We start from the raw sequence: 17,148 nt of genomic DNA on the forward strand, positions 1-17,148 counted from the left end.
TTTATGCCATCTGTTAAAAGTCTTTTGTGATATACCATCAAGTAGAAAATTGCCGTTTGGAAAACCTGATTAAAGATGAATAAGGTTTATGATTAGCAGAGCATTCACTTTGTTGCTCAATCTTAACCTTTCCTGAATAGATACAAATGAGAAACTTTATTTGGAGAAACATGTTTATTTAGCACAGAAGGAGAGGTAAGGGAGAAAAAGTAAGAAAAATCTTAACAGTGCCTTTTATTATGTTCTCCCAATATGACAAATTTTGCAAAAATTTGTAAAAAAAAAAAAAAAAAAGTTATTTGGTGCACCTGGCTGGCTCAGTCAGAAGAGCATTTGTGAGTTTGAGTTTGAGCCCCACGTTGGGTGTGAAGATTACTTAAATAAATAAAAACTTGGGGCGCCAGGGTGGCTCAGTTGTTAAGCATCTGCCTTCGGCTCAGGTAATGATCCCAGGGTCCTGGGATCGAGCACCTCATCAGGCTCCCTGCTCAGTAAGGAGCCTGCTGCTGCTTCTCCCTCTGCCCACTGCTCCCCCTACATGTGCTTGCTCTTGCTCTCTCTGTCAAATAAATAAATAAATAAAACTTTAAATAAATACATAATCCATACTTTAAAATTTTTTAAAATGAAAGAGAAGTCATTTTACAATTAGTATACATGAGGTAGAAAATTGGAGAACTCAAAATAAATGTAACTTCACTGCCCATTATGATTAATTGTATATGGCTATATTTCCTTTCCCCACAGACATTTTATGGATAATATCCTAAAACCAGGGTGCCTGGGTGGCTCAGTAGGTTAAAGCCTCTGTCTTCAGCTCAGGTCATGATCTCAGGGTCCTGGGATCGAGCCCCGCATCAGAGAGCCTGCTTCCCCCCAACCCCTCTGCCTGCCTCTCTGCCTACTTGTGACCTCTGTCTCTCTGTCAAATAAATAAAATCTTAAAAAAACAATATCCTGGGGTGCTTGAGTGGCTCAGCAGGTTAAAGCCTCTGCCTTCGGCTCAGGTCGTGATCCCAGGGTCCTGGGATCGTGCCCCGCATCAGGCTCTCAGCTCGGCGGGGAGCCTGCTTCCCCCTCTCTCTCTGTCTGCCTCTCTGCCTACTTGTGATCTCTGTCTGTCAAATAAATAAATAAATAAGTCTTTAAAAAAAAATATCCTAAAACCAGTGGATACATAGACCTATGCATACACATAAAACATATCTACAGACAGTGTCATATCTTGCTTTTTGCCATAAGGGCACTTTTTTTTTCCTCCCTAAAGCGTTCAGATGTTCTCATTTTCCTCATAACATTGCCATGTTTTATGTGGTTATATCTGTGTTCTCTTTGTGTCTTTGTTGCCGAACTGTAGGGTAACAGTCTCCAGAGATGGTTAAGAGTTTCTGTCAGATCATCTGTATCAGTAACCTCTTTTTTGAGTTTTATTTTCCCACCATTTTTATGAAGACTTCCAAATAGCTAGCAAAATTGAAATGATCCACCTTCTCCCTAGATTCAACAGTTTACATTTTACCGTCTTTGCTGTGTGTGTGTGTGTGTGTGTGTGTGTGTGTACACTACTTTTTTTTTCCCTTTTTTTTCCACTGAACCTTTTGACAGCAAATTGCAGGCATCATTTTGGCATGCCGCTCTTAAAAATGAGAACATTTCAGGGCGCCTGGCTGGCTCAGTTGGTAAAGTGTGCGACTCCTGATCCTGGGGTCATGAGTTCAAGCCCCACGTTGGGTGTAGAGTTTACTTGAGAAAGGAGAAAAAAAGTGAGGACGTCTTTCTGCATGACCATAATACTATTAATCATACCAATGAAAATTAAGATTATCATCTAGTATCAAGTCCCGATTTTCCCACTTGTCTCTAGCGTGTCTGTGATAATAGTTATTTTGAAAGATGGTCTCAGGCTGTTACCAGTCAAGCATATTAATAATGTCTGTAATAAGCCCCCACTTTTTTTTTTCCCCTTGCCACTGAGAAAGAAGACTCTGAGCCAACTTTGAACAGGATGTCCTACATTCTGGATCATATGATTGTTTTCTTGTGGTGTCCTTTAATGCGATCCTCTATTCCCTGTTTTCCTGTAAATTGGGAATTCACTTTATTAGATTTATATTAAACATTTTTAGGCGAGAACATAGGACGTGGTTCTGCATCCCTAATTCATCACATCAGGAGGCACACAGTGTAAGGTTGTCTTGCATTTAGACCATCAGCTTAACTCTTAACTGTGATCACCTTCCATGTTAGAGCTTGTCCTGCTAACAAGGTTAAGTAGCTGCTGTTGTAGAAACCTACAAGTTTTCCAAAATTTAATAAAACATAGAAGGAGTGAGTTTCCTGTTCATATCTTATTATTAGATTTAAAATAGTTTATTTTGATCTAGAAATGTTTTTATTAAAATACGTAAGATCAAAGAGGAAATTAAATTTTCACCCACAACAGCATTAGAATTTCCCGAAAATGCAGTCGAAATTTATATAGTTTAACATTTTGTACCTCCTCTCCTTACCTATTATTTAGCAGCAGTGATGAAGAAACTAATGTTCTAATGGCCTGCTTTTCTGTCCTCTCCTATTGCTTTAAACACTAATTTCCTTTTGTACTAAATCATTCTAGCCAATTACTGTTTTTTTCTGTTAAGCAAGTCAGTTTTAGGAAATGCTTGTGTTGCTGTTGAATTCTAATAGCCGAGTAAATTTCAGAGGAAGCTTCAAACGCCAGTGTGAATAAGATGTAAACTAGCTCATGGTAATTTGCTGAAATTAACTTGATATTTCAAGTGGAAATTTTATTGACACAAGTAAGACTTGATACTTATTTAATGAATGTTCTCATGCTTAGACTCTCTGACTCGTGGTAGAGAAATGAGTGTTTTGCTGTGATGATGTTATGAAATACATGTGATATCCTAGTTTGTCTACTGACACTGGGGTCTTGAATCTTAAAAAAAGGCCTCCGAGGAAGCAGAGGAAAGTGGATCACAGGGAAAATTGGTGGAAGCTCTCAGGCAAATGAGAATTAATCATAGGGGAAACTACCGACAACTTCTGGAGGAGATGCTGACTAGTTACAGGCTAGCTAAAGTAGAGGGAGAAGAAAGCCCTGCTGACCCAGCGGCCACAGCTACTTCTTCGAACAGTGATGCTGGAAGCCCAGTGACAATGCAGGCAAGCCGTACTGAATCAAACAGTGCTCTTGCTGAATTAGACAGCTATAATGAAGATGCAGGGACAAAGATGAGTGGTGAACAAATATGACTTGACTTCGTGGTAATATTTTTGTGATCTTTTGATTTGCTGGTTTTTACTTAGGAAGTATAATGTATGCATTTATAGAACTGTTTTGTTATTTGAATCTTGGTAAACTAGTTTTATTACACTCATATAGCCTTGTTTTTTTTTAAGAAGGCCTTTGCATACACCTTTATCAGATAGTTTAAAATGGGCTATTTATAGTACTTTGAATTCAATAAAATTATATGTCATTTCATATTGTATGCCAGAAATGAGGCTACTAGTTATTCAGATCAGTAGTTAACTTCATACTAGATAGGATTAGAGATTACTTACTGATAAGCAAGATGACATTATATTGTGGAAAAGCTTGTAATTGTAGAATTCTACTGCTTCACATTATTTTACATATCAGTACACTCATAGTTAGCTTTGTAATAAATTTGTGTTTTCTTTAGCGATTTTAGTTCTTCAAAGAATGGCATATTCTGGCCTGTAATTTTTTTTCCCCCCAAGGATGATAATTTGTGTGTTCTTTGACTTGTTTATATTTTACATCTCTGTAGTTTTATTTTTAGACGTTCTGAGCTGTTGGATGTGTGGTTGTTTTTCCTTTCTCTGTATTCTTTATTGAAACCTAATTTTTGAAAAACCTATGTATTATTGATGCAGCTTTGGTTTGTATATTCTGTATAGCCTAACTACATACATCAAAATGTATGTCAACCAAGTGTTTAGAATGAAATTATAAGTGTTCAAGTCCAAATAAAGCATGTGATATGGAATAATCTATGCATGTTGTACTTATTTTTAAATTAAAAAAATTTTTAAATAATCAGGCTTGGTATATTGGAAAAATACCTCGTAGAAATTCTTTTGTACTGTTAGAAAATTTAGAGAACTTTTGGCTTGGCTTTTGTCATTGATGAAAAGAAAACATTTTGAGAAGTCTTGCTTACTCAAATCCATTCTGTTTCTTATCCCCTTTTTGTGATACAGAATATTAATTTTTGGCCAGTATGGACACACATAGACATGTCTGAGTTGTCATGATGAGCGTTTTAAAGAATGTGAGACTGTCCTCTTTGCTTTCATCAGATACTAAGAAATGCAAGAATTACAGGGTATTTTAAATAGTGGCAGACACGAATTTTGCTTTTGTTAAGATAGGTTTTTAAGATGCAGGTGGCTATCAGTCACATGGGAAAGTATTTCTTAAAACAAGAATTTTGTGAAAGTAGAACATATAACTTTTCTTTGTCATGTTTTTATTTATCATGTATCTAAACTTGCTTCCGGTGCCTTAAGTTGAAACTTTGGATCTTCGGATGTAGCTGATGTTTTTGATCTATTTTTCCAATGCCAGAATATTTTTAAGTGATTTGAGAAAGAGGAAGGCAATGGTGGAGAGGGAAGGAAAAAAACCCCAACCACTTACCTATCTGTATTAGATAGATCCATGTGTATACACACAGTATACGCTACCCACACCTCTCTGTAAAAGTGCCTTTTCATACAGAGAAAGGAAGGTAATTTGTTCATCTGATTTTGTTTTCTTTTGAAATTCAATCCAGCCTGGCAGTGGTAGAGGTAAATAATAATAATATTCTTCCTTTTCTCTTCCTGTAGGGTGCTGGAGATCTAGAAGACCCATGGTAGCCTTATAAACCTTCTAAAATGCTTTTGATTCTGAAAATTGGGGGAAAAAAAAACTTTTAATCACAATTTTCTTCAATACAAGGGAAAAATATTCTTGTGGATTCCCACCGTTTTGTGATATGAGCAGAAAATCATTAGCATTTCCCATCATTTGTTCATATTTGTGTTTTCTAATAATTGCCACTTGTAGCATTGCCTGTTCTACAGTATTTTTTGCCGACCTCAGGCATACTGGTTACATCTGTATTTGAACTTTGGGCCCTAGGAACCAACGGAGTTATTTCACCACAAATAACAAACTCTGCCTGAGGTGCATGGGAATATAGTTAGCCGTACTCTGAAGATACATTATGTTTTTGTTTTTGTTTTTTTGTTTTTTAGACAAGACACACAACATATAAGCATGTAAGAGTAAAGAATTGTATGGGATGTTTCTTTCTCAGTTCACCAAGTTGGAAGCCTTTTGCAGCTCTGTGGCTTGAAATTTCCTTTGAGCAATTTACTATAGGACATATATTTATTATTAATTGTTATTTAATTTTTTTTCTAATTTTACCTGTATTACCAAACTGGGTTCTCCAATAATGTCCAAATTGTAACATTGCCTGCTTTTCAAGATAAAGTGTATTTGGCAATAATATTATAAACCCTTACAAATTTTATGCATGTACCTACTACATCCTTCAGCTCTCACTAGCAAATCTTTTGAAACCAAATGGATTAATTTATGGCTATTTATAATTTGCTTTGACATCTCACTGCTGCAAATTTTTTTAAATGATGAGATTTGCCTTTATAATGTAAATTGTGATTTTGTTTTACATGTGGGTTTCTATAGTTTTAATTTTTCAGCTTTTAAGATACAAGTTTTGTGTGTAATTTGGTATAATTTTTAATTGTTTACGTTATTTTAAAAGCTCAGAATATCACATTGAAATGACTATAAATACATTTAAAATTATCTATTTTAGATCTAAGGAAATATTACAGAGATATTTTCATGGGTTCAGTAACCTTTCATTTTATAACATTGGGCACGGTACAGAGTGGCTGTCACATAAGGTACTTGAAGATTATTATTTTAATTCTATTTTTACAATAACCTTGAATTCTTGAATTCTTTTTGAGTTTTGCATGTAGTAAATCCAATGAATGCTGAACATGAAGAGTAAAATATTTATCGAAAAGAAGCTATTGGGGTAGGAGAAGCAATGAATGTATCCATTTGTACATGGTTTACATGTTGTGGATGCTTTGTAAACATCTTCCTATATGTTTAAATTGTGTTTCAGCAGGATGTAATTGCCCTTGTGTGTAGTTAAAAATGAGTCATCATCTGGTCCTGTGTGAAATGGAATTCATGATATGTTCTGTAACATTTTCCTGAAGCTGTTTCTGGAGAGCCACACATTTGAATACAGACAGCTTTCCTGATCATTTGATTTATTGTGCACCTGATTTTTGGTCTAAAAGGAATTATTGCCACAATATATTTTATTTATTCTTTAGATTTTAGCCTTGTAAGTTAAAGTGCTTTACATGATGATGTTAAAAGCTATCTGTCCCTTTACTGGGTTCGGGGAGTTGTAAAAAGATAGGGAATGAAGAATGCAAAATGGTTTATTGTTCATACTGTCCACTCTGATCCAACCCTGTACTGATAGTACCTTTCCAGTATGATATTGTGATGTTTCATACAATGCAGTGAACATAACCAACTTGTTACCTAAATAAAGAATTGATAAAAACAGCGTGACATATTACTATTTGGTATGTTTTTAAAAGTAAAATCCAGTCTTGAATGTAATTTTTAAACATTTTACATAGTTGGGATATTTATTGTGAAATTTTTCATACAAAACCATGTAGGTGAATCGTAATTCCAAAGAGGAATTAATGAAACTATATAAGACAGTACTAATTAACCCCCTCTTCACTCCAAACCCCCCTGCTTTCAAAAAACCTTTTTCAGGTGGTTTAGTGACCCTTGAAATACAAATAATGTGTGAATTAGCAAAAGAAAAAAATGGAACTCAGTCTTTACTAATCTGCATTTTCTAGTCTAGCTGCTTTCAAATACTTGAGTCTTAGGACCCATTTATATATATATTTTTTCAGTTTATATTTTTAAAGGTTAAAGATCCCAAAGAACTTTGCTTTTATGGGTTTTTACTTTACGTTATTTATCACATTAGAAATGAAAGCCAAGAAATTTTACATACTACTTTAATTCGTTAAAAAATGAAACCATTGCCTGGTAACATAAGTACCATTGTTTTTTTGAAAAACAATTATTTTCCAAATCTAAAAAATTTAGTGTGAGAAGGTGTGCTGGTTTTCGTTTTTGTAGACCCTTTAATGTTGGGCTGGATTCTCCTATCTGATTGTGCGTTCATTTTGTTGCAAATGTGGCGCTTTGTTGGAAGTATATGAAGAAATCTGGCCTCAGACAAATGTGTGTATTTGGAAGAGAGTATTTTAATAGTTTTAGGCAATCGCGACTATTCTATTTGATTCCTGATCAGAACTTCGGAACTGGTAGTTTCTTGAAGGTTAGGTGCGGTGTGAAGTCTGAAACTATCCGTCCACTTTGTACTCTTACACTAAAACCCATCTGATCTATCTTGTTGGGAGTTTTGAATGGATGTCCTACTTGGGCATGATTTGGTAACATCATGGATTGATCTTTTGGAAAATACAAGTTCGTTGAATTACATGGTTCTTCTGAATATTGACATGTTATTATGCAGTGTTTAAAAATTTTTTTCTTAATATAACACATCTCATCAGAAAAAATACTTTAAGTATTGGGAAACTGTCAAGCTCATGGCAATGGATACAGATTTTTCAGAATTCTGATTTTCATTTGAAAGGTGACGTTTTTGTCTCTGCACCAAATATTGTCAGTCATTTTCCTTGAGTGACAGGCTGACTTCATTTACTCTCGAGAAAATGTCTGCTGACTCACCATAGTCTGTCAGTCTTTCTTTCAAGTAGAAATGGCGCTCCTTGGAAGCAGCTGGTTCAGCGCACAGCTCACTAGCAGAAGCGACAGCCATCACACTTCCGGCGTGCTGTAGAAGCAGGTGCTTCGCATGTCATCGTTTAGGATATAAAAAAGATGCGTACTCCAGGGTAGAGGTGTAATAAAAATTCTTACTGCCTCGCCGAGGGCACTGTCCCCTGAAACTGGCTTTCCCCCTTCCTTTTCTCTGAGTGCAGCATGAAGATACAGTAGCAGCTAATGAGTTGTTGTCTGTGTTGATTCCCACCGAGGTACCTGCAGTTTTACCTCCTATTTCTTTTTCACAGTCAGGGCAAGCATCAGTGGGTTGAAAAAGAGTAAGTATTAGAAATAGTTCTGATCTCATAGACCTCCTGGAAAGGTTCCGTGGCATCCCCCAGACTTTCACAGTTCCTGCTCTGTCCGTTGGGATGGCTGTGTCGTGTGTTCATTGACTCCAAACATCACAGTGCTCTACTAAGTGAATCTTAACATGTCGATTTCACATAAAATTCAGATGGGGGAAGATGGTGACTGTGGTCACTGTTCTGCTTAGGAAGACGAACAAGGTGGAATCTTTGATTTGGTATTTTGTCAGAAAATTCCTATGATGGGTTTCAACTTGGGAAACTCCTGTTTTGAGGTTAAGCTTAACAAAAGAGTTTGGTTTTCATATTGCATATATTCAGATCACTTCAGTCTTTCAAGATGTCTTCAATGACTGTGAGTTGGTGTTATTTGAAATAAAATCATTTTGCCACAAATGAGATGTCACATGGGGTTGGCCAGATAAAGATAGGACTTTTCTTTTTTTAATGACCATTAAATGGGTCAGGACTTTTATGTTGATGTTTTTCTATTAGATTTTCAATTTTCAGAACATTGAACAGAGTTGAGTAAAGTTGCCTTAGAGGCATTTAAAAAAAATTCCTAATTTCTGTCTCATCTTTCTTGCCCAATTATGAGGCTTGGTAATTAAAATATTTACTTAAGACACTTGAGCTTTTTGTTTTAAATGTATTTAGTTAAAAGCGATTGCAACTCTGAATTCTCCCTAAGTCCTTAAGTCAGTTTTGGTTTGTTTTTTTTTCCCCATATGTGGGGCATTCAGTTGGGTTTTGATGTCTTTTCATAGTGCTTGGTGGGCTCTCTAGCCACATGACTAGGCACTTGGTCTTCATAAGAAACTGTAGCAAAATTTAGAACTCAGATGAAGTTTCCATATAATAAATCAGTCTCGCTAGGGGAAAAGAGATGGTGCTGTCATGCCCTCTGAGGTCTTCTGTTTTGTTTTCCTAGTCCGTCTTCAAAATGTCTTTTAATGGGGCGCCTGGGTGGCTCGTGGTTAAGCGCTAAGCGTCTGCCTTCAGCTCGGGTCATGGTCCCAGCGTCCTGGGATTGAGCCCCACATTGGGCTGCTTGCTCCACAGGAAGCCTGCTTCTCCCTCTCTCACTCCCCCTGCTTGTGTTCCCTCTCTCGCTGTGCCTGTCTCTCTGACAAATAAATAAATAAAATCTTTAAAAAAAAAAAGTCTTTTAATGACCAGGTTTCAGATGGTATCAGTTGAGGAGAGATGTTTCTATAATATTAGCCCAACATTTGAGTCAGAAATTAGAGCATTACTAGTTTATATTCCAAACTAAACTACCTGAAATACTTGATTGAATGAGACCATGCATTAATAAGGAAATAAGTATTTTGATGTTATGAATGGCGTTTTTGTTTTCAGACAACAAATTGATCATCAGAAGACAAATGTGTGTGTTTTCCGGATGTGGGAAAGTATACAGTCAAACCAGAGCATTGATCTATGTTGCTGGAGTTAAACTGAGTTTTTATTCAGCTTCAATCACAGAAATTAACTAGAACTTGCCCATTGAATTTCTTTTGCTGGCCAAATCATACTTTCTTGTCTTGAATTTAGATCCCATTTTTCAGTGACTTCTCAAATTCACATTTCCTCTTCTAAGTTGCCTTTGTGTCTTGAAGATAATCTGGTTTAACTAGTAAGGGAAAGCATTTGTTAAAGATTTTAGAACACAGTTTGTTTTGGGTGGCTAAATTATAAGGAATCGCATATTGTGATTTTTTTTTCACATATTAACACAATGCACAAAATCCATTGTATTTGTAAGACAGTGAAATACTAATGTAACAGTCATTATGACCAGAATTTAAGTTATCTCAAAGCAGTTCGTAGTTACTTGGTTTTGCGAATAAATTGGTGGGCATTATGATGATTTCTTTTGCATTATTGTCTATGTTCATTCAATTGCTTTAAGATTTTTTTTTTCTATTCAATTTTGGTAATTTTTCTGTAAGCTTTAATGAAAATGCTGAGCAGGTGTTTATTTTTGCCCATTGTTTTGGATTATGTTTGTTACCTTTTGGTCTAGAAGTAAACCAGGGTAGCTACTAATAAAGAATAAGTTTCTTTTCAGGCCGTGACTACATCGGTGCTGGTTCTCTTCTTGCTGGTTTTCCTGGCTGTGGTCTCTTCTCTCCTGCCCCTAATTTTGTTTTATTCTACCTGGTTTTATTCTACCTGGCAGACACTTCTGTTGACTAAATACATGGTTTCCTGTTCAAATGTAAGTGATGGTTTGCTCTTCTAGTTCAGGAATGAGGCGTACGTGATCTTGGTATTAGGAGGTTAGTTATCCTTCTGTCCCTTACACCTACAACTCTAGAGGGGCAAACAAAACACCATACCTTTCAAATATGGGTGGAGTCAAAGTTTTGGGATTTTTTTCCCCTTGACTAATAACCCTAGTTTATAATGGCAATAGTGATTTCTTGAATAATTAGATCTGTACAACAAATCTGTTTTCCATTTATTTTCTATTTTTTATCTTTAATATTTTACATAATATCTACTTCTAATGAAAATACTTGGGCATGTATTTGAGGTGAAGAGTACCAGTACAATCCAAGAATTACTCTTGATGTAGGGGTCTCATACCTTCTTTCCCTCTCCTGGGTCATTTGTGCTTATTTTCACTTGTGCACTCATTATGCAGAGGAGTTTGTCTCATTAAGTCTTGAAGACATGAGGTGCAATTTATTTTGGCAGAATTCCACAGTGACATGATTTAGAGGACTGTGGAGTTTATTTTCATGAGATTTTTGCTTATGAGTAAGCATCGTCTAAGCAATTTTAAATATTTAATATTTGCTATTGAAACTGATCTTAGGTAAGACTGGCAATCAGTGTTCTAGAACTTTGATCCTGTTGTAGTAACTGGATTTTATTAATCCTGGAATTACAGGTTCTTTAGGAATGTAAAAGCATTTCAGGAAGAGTTCACATTTCAAAATTATATATACTCCAAAATAATCTTCATAGTCTTAAGAATTTTCGTGTAGTTCAAACTCCCAAAATGTTATAACTACAAGGTTACCGTTTTTCAATCTCCGGAGCAGTTCTGCTTTTTTTCTATGTTATTTCTTGGGATTCCATCTAAGAATTGATTTGAGTAAAGGTTTAATGACATTGGAAAGTGTAAAGATCACTAGGCTCAGAGAGTATATATGTGATTTGGTGAATGAAAGTAAACCGTAAACTCTGTTACAAGGAAGGAAACTTAGAAGAATGTTGGCTGAGCTATGAATAATATTTACAGGTTTTGATTTGTGGTCTATCCAAAAGTTAAGATTTACCTATTCAGAAGGTGGGGAAGGGGAATGAAGTTGCAGCAAGAGGCAGATATCACCCACCACAAGGGGTCAGCCATCTCATTACCCCCTCCCCCACACATCAACCATTTTGTTTCAATTTGGCTAGGGGTATTATGGGGAGGAAAGGATGTTATTCCCAGCCTCGGGTTTGAGTTTATCTGCTCACATTATTACCTCTACATCCCCTGTTCTATAAAACAAGCTAATGGTTAAACAAAAACTGGTATAATATTCCTTTGTATGGCTGTACAACAATGTAACCATTTTCCCCATTGAGGGATATTTAGATGATCTGTAATTCTTTACTAAAAAAAACTGATGCAGTGGGCTTCCTGGCATGTGTCCCTTGAGCACGTGTACTAGTTTTTTTCTAGTTTTGCCTAGAAATACAATTAACTAGGTTATTAGGTATGCATATCTTCAAGTTAATATTGCAAATGCATTGTACTAAAGGTATACTAGTTTTCACTTCCACTAGCAATGTACAGAAATTCCCGTTTTTCTACCTGTCTACATTCTCCGTTAATGCTGATAGTGTCAGACTTTAAATTTGCTGGTTATGTGACTGTGAAATAGTTTGTTTTAATTTGTATATCTAGTTGCCACGTGAGGCAAACCTCTCTACGTGGCCATTTGAATTTCCTCTGAAATGATTGCTCATATCCTTTGCTTATTTTGGTCTGCCACTTTTTTTGTTTGTAGTTTTTTATGTATAGTCTGGATACTAATCCTTTGTTTATATGTGTTGCAAAACATAGCCTTTTTTATTTTTTAATACTTCGTTTATGGGGCCTTTTTTTTATTTATCAGTCTTATATGGTTTGTACTCCTGTCTTTCTTGTTCAAAGAATCCTTGCCATGTCAAGTTCATGTATTCTTCCAGTAGTTTTCAAGTCTTCATCCTACCTCTCAAGTGTAGAATATATTAGAATTTTAAGCCATCTTGAATTTACTGGTGTTTACTGTACGGAGTCAGGGATCTAATTTTTTGCATTCTGCTAGCTAATTGTGCCAACATCCTGCCAGCCTGTTGCACACCAATTTCCAACATATGTCATCCATTTCTCATCTCTCCATTCTGTTCTATTGTTTTTGTTAACGCTGTAAAATACTACACCATTTTAGTGACTCTGGCTTCGTAAATGCTCCTACCTGGCAGGTACACGTTGCCTTCATCTTTCATAAACTTCGTTCCTTTTTAAGAAAAATACAGCAAATAATCAACACTCTGCGCTTAGCAGCCTGCATCCCATTTGGCACCTAGTATTGAAAATTGTTTGTCCTGCCTATGAAAATGGCTGTTCTTGTTGCTCATTTACATGTGAAGCTGGTGTGGCCGCACAGCGTCCCTGACCTCTCGTCTGTCCCTGTAAAGCCAGCCGGACCAGCGACAGAGCCCTGCCTGCTATGTTGGAGCCTGAGACAAACGCAAAAGCAATTCTGTCTTTATTTAAAACCCGATCTTGGTTCGTCGTGGTTTTCACATTAGTTTTGATCCTTTTAAATGTTGCTTTTGTGTATTTTTCTTGGTTACTGAATTTTTGGGCCCTGAGGCAAGAGTATCGATAACTTGCGTTGTCTCAGGCTGAGCTGATAAGTATATCAGTTTCTGGGCCGTTGAAGTGACTGTCTGTAGACCCATTTTCCTGACTTGAAGCAGGTGTTTCCCAGGAGGTATAACTCAACCTACTAGTAAGTACCCTTCAGTACAAAACAGGTTTTCCTGGGGTGCTTTGTGAAAATGCTGGGGGGGCTGGGCTGAGGGTCCCATGCTCTGGCGGCAGCAGTTGCTATTGGCTTTTCCTTCTTAGGCAGCAAGCCCTCTTAATAATAATAAAAAAAAAAAAAAAAAACCATGATGCAGAGTGGAATACCAGCTTCTAGAAGGATGTCATGGTACCACGTTCATGGCCAAAATTTATTCCGAAATGCACTCTTTCATGTTTTTAATTTCTTCGCGATTGAGAAGCATCTCAGGTCAGTGGCATCTTGCAGTCGCTGTTGGCTAAGCACAGTTGCCCCTGCTTGGTAACAGTGATTCCAGTTTCAGTTTCGTGAGTGCACTTGGGTTGTGGTTGGGACTCCCATGTGTGAAGTCTAATGCTGTTTAAAATGTCTTCCAAATGATCATAGAGGATTTAACACAGAAGCAAAGTTACTGTGCAAGCAAAACAGAAATGACAAGATTTGTTAAAAAAAAAAAAAAAAAAGTCTCTTAACCTGTTACAGGGCACCCAGTTGACTCAGTTGGTAGAGTGTAGGACTCTTCATCTTAGGATCTTGAGTTCAAGACCTGCTTAAAACCAAACCCAACTGTATTAACAATTGGTATAAAAGAATCCTAAGTGTTATTAAAGTATCATTTCAGGGTGCCTGGGTGGTTCAGTCAGTTAAGTGTCTGCCTTCAGCTTAGGTTCTGATCTCAGGGACGTGGGATCCAGCCCATGTCAGGCTCCCAGCTCAGCGGGGAGCCTGCTGCTTCCTCATCCCCTGCTTGTGCTCTCTCGTTTGCTCGCTCATTCTCTTTCAAATAAAATCTTATAAATAAATAATTTCATAGTTATCATTTTCTTAATCATGCATTAAGAGTGGCACAGAAAATAATGGAATCTTCAGAGTTGAGGGATGAGGGAATATGATATATAATTTATAAGTAAATAATAGATATAAAACATGCACAGGAATTATTTTTAGGATAGCATTTATTCAGAAGCATTGCAAAGTGAGATCTTTATTTCTATCCCTCAACCCGCCCCCAAAAAGCAAACAAAAATGTTAACATTGGTTAAATCTGGGTGGTGGGTAAGGATATCTTATATGCTTCTCTGTAATTTTCTGTATGTTTGAATTTTTTATAAAGTTTTGAATTTAAAAAAGTACAGAAACTAGGTGAATTTGGTGTTCCTGAATTGCCTTTTGGGAAGAGGGTACCAATTAATAATCCCAACGGTATACAAAAATGCATGTGTCTTTTCTTTTTCTTTAAGTATTGTGCATTGCCAAACTGGTAGGTAAAATATGGTAATTTATGATATTTTCTTGACTTAATTCTCAATTATTTGATTATTAATGAGATTGAACATTTATTGTTCAATGTTTTTCTCACATTTTGGCTGATTTTTATATTTTATTAAAGCCTATTCAGTGTATTGCTTATTTTCTAATACAGTTACTCATTGATTTGTGAGAGCTCTTTGTATATTTACGTCATCAACCATTCTTTCAAATAAGCTGTGAATTATTTTATTATTTATTGTTTGTCTTTTTAAATAAGGATATTGAGGGACGGGACTAAGGACAAAGGATATCTAACAATACAGAAATGACCTAATTCCTGAAAAACTGCAAACTCGGTAACATGGATTTTTTCCCCTCCCAAAAAAATCTTACGCCATGATACTTTATTTCTGTGCTTTTTTCTTACACAGTAACTTTATTTCTGTGCCAGTTTTTCCTACAGTAAAAATAAAGTCTTTCTGCTGTGATTGAAAAGGCAGACATGAGAGCTAAAATAACTCTGAAGAGTATTGGATAGTTCTCTGGTCAAAAATATTAAAAAATGACACTTTTATCCTCCATATGCCATTTGAAGTCAAATATAGTGGGGTTTATTTTTTGCTTTACTTTTTTGAAAATTGAAGTAAAATTTACATAGAGTGAACTGCAAAAATCTTGGGTGTTCAATTTGATGAGTTTTGAGAAGTGTCCCTTGGTTATTTATATTCAGAAGTTTTAGAATTTGGGGCACCTGGCTGGCTCAGAAGAGCATGGAACTCTTGATCCTGGGGCCCTGTGTTTGAGCTGCACGTTGGGTGTAGAGATTACTTAAGTAAATAAACTTCACAAGTTTTAGAATTTTACTATTTTCTTCAACAGTCTCAACCTTCAGTTGTATACATAGACAATCTTTTCACATTCTGAGTAAGTAAATATTTACATATAATTTCTTTTACAACTTTTTTTTGTTATAAATAGATAATACTAGTGAAACTTATTTTGGGCTATTACTCTGTGGCATAAATCTAATGTAATATTTTCCATTATCCCTTTACACCAGCTAATACATAAGCCAGTCTTTTCTTGTTTATTTGAAAATGCCCTTTTACTATATATTCTTGTATATGCTTGTATTTTTATGGGCATTCTATTTCATTGCTTTGTATTATGTATCAGTATGTCATCGTAAGTATCATAGTTTTAATATATATATATTATCATCTGGTAGGGAAAGTGCTCCCTTACTACTTTATTTGAACAAAAACTCAGTGTTATTCCTTCAGTGAACTTTTGACTAATTCGGCCAAGATTTCCCTGCAGAATAAAAATCCTGTTAATGTTGAATTGTTACATGTTTAGTTTAGTTTGGGGGGGTGTCATTGGTATCTTTGGCAGAGAAGAATTCCATTCCAAGAAAATGCTGTATCTATATGAGTGTTTTTATGCCCCCAGTAAAGTTTTATAGTTTTCTCCATATGCTTGACACATTTCTTCAGTTAATTCCTTATTATTTTATATTTCTTATTGCTGTTATGAATGAATCATCCCCCCACCATATGTTTTTTAATTCATACTTTGTAGACAACGGACTTAATTACAACAAAATCATTTTAATTTCTATCATTTCCACCAGATGGCAGTCTCGGGCATGTCTATTTGTAAACCCGTGGAGGGCTCTGGTGACAAGAAAGGCAGTGGCTGGCAGACCTTCCAAGCCCCTAAAAGTACAAGGACATGAAGGTGTTTTTTTTGTGTTTTTTTTTTTTTTTTAACCTGAAAGCAAAATGAACCCAACATTATGTAATTGTATTATTTACACTGCTGTGAACAGGTAATCTTACAGCCCATTAAAGGAGGCAGAGAAAAACTGCCCCTGTACCTTTAAAAATCTGTCCCTGCGATTAAACACCTGTGGCTTTGGGGGAATATTTTGGTTTTATTCCAGGGATTCTCACGGTTAGAAGCAGGCTTTAATCTGTTCATTATTTCCTTTCTCCTAAAAGCACCATTTAAATGAGAAGTTACTGGGTTTCTAAATGTTTGTGTAAGAACATCTTTCTTTGATTCTGGTATTTGTGCTGTCCAGATCTCTCTGAAATGAGGTTCAGTGTCCACAGTCAACAGAAAATTCTGAACAAATTTTCAGTTTGTTCAATGTGCATACAAATCTTAATAACCCCCTTAGACACTTTTTATAAACTAATTTAGATGATGTCAAAGACTTGTGTTTAAGAATATAGGAGGTAATGGATATCTTGGCTACACGAGAAACCAGCTCAAGCATTTTCTCATAAATACTTTTCCCAGTGGCCAAAAAACTGTACTTTATTTTTGATGGTGTGTCACCTAAGTGAGCTCCTCTCTTGTGCCTTTTATCACAATTTCATTTGTTAACATACAATAGAGTAGTAAAGGACTAGAATTATATGGCAACAATGTACATTCCCTTCCTGAGAGATTGTATTTCCATCCCAAGACTGAAAGGGGTAAGAAAGAATGATAAAAAAGTAATCCATGTTTGGTCTTGCTGCCAAATTTAATTCCTGCTTTTCCAAAGAACTGGTATAAATATTCT

At 35.9% G+C, this 17,148-nt stretch overlaps 1 protein-coding gene across 4 annotated transcripts in view; it reads left to right on the plus strand.

The window, feature by feature from the left end:
- PPM1B (protein phosphatase, Mg2+/Mn2+ dependent 1B) overlaps positions 1-16,312 on the plus strand; it is an 88,884-nt gene extending 72,572 nt beyond the window's left edge. For 2 of the 4 annotated variants that reach the window (XM_032877966.1, XM_032877969.1), the window contains one exon: positions 2,953-4,026. In XM_032877966.1, coding sequence (XP_032733857.1) covers positions 2,953-3,258 — 306 coding nt within the window. In that variant the 3' untranslated portion in view covers positions 3,259-4,026. Of the gene's footprint in view, positions 1-2,952; positions 4,027-4,863; positions 6,657-15,452; positions 15,498-16,206 lie in introns of those variants that run through there. The other 2 variants (XM_032877967.1, XM_032877968.1) reach the window with 2 other exon arrangements.
- Positions 16,313-17,148: the final 836 nt, after the last annotated feature.

Source organism: Lontra canadensis, unplaced genomic scaffold, assembly GCF_010015895.1.
Source record: "Lontra canadensis isolate GAN:19392208 unplaced genomic scaffold, GSC_riverotter_1.0 scaffold61, whole genome shotgun sequence".
Classification (NCBI taxonomy): domain Eukaryota; kingdom Metazoa; phylum Chordata; class Mammalia; order Carnivora; family Mustelidae; genus Lontra; species Lontra canadensis.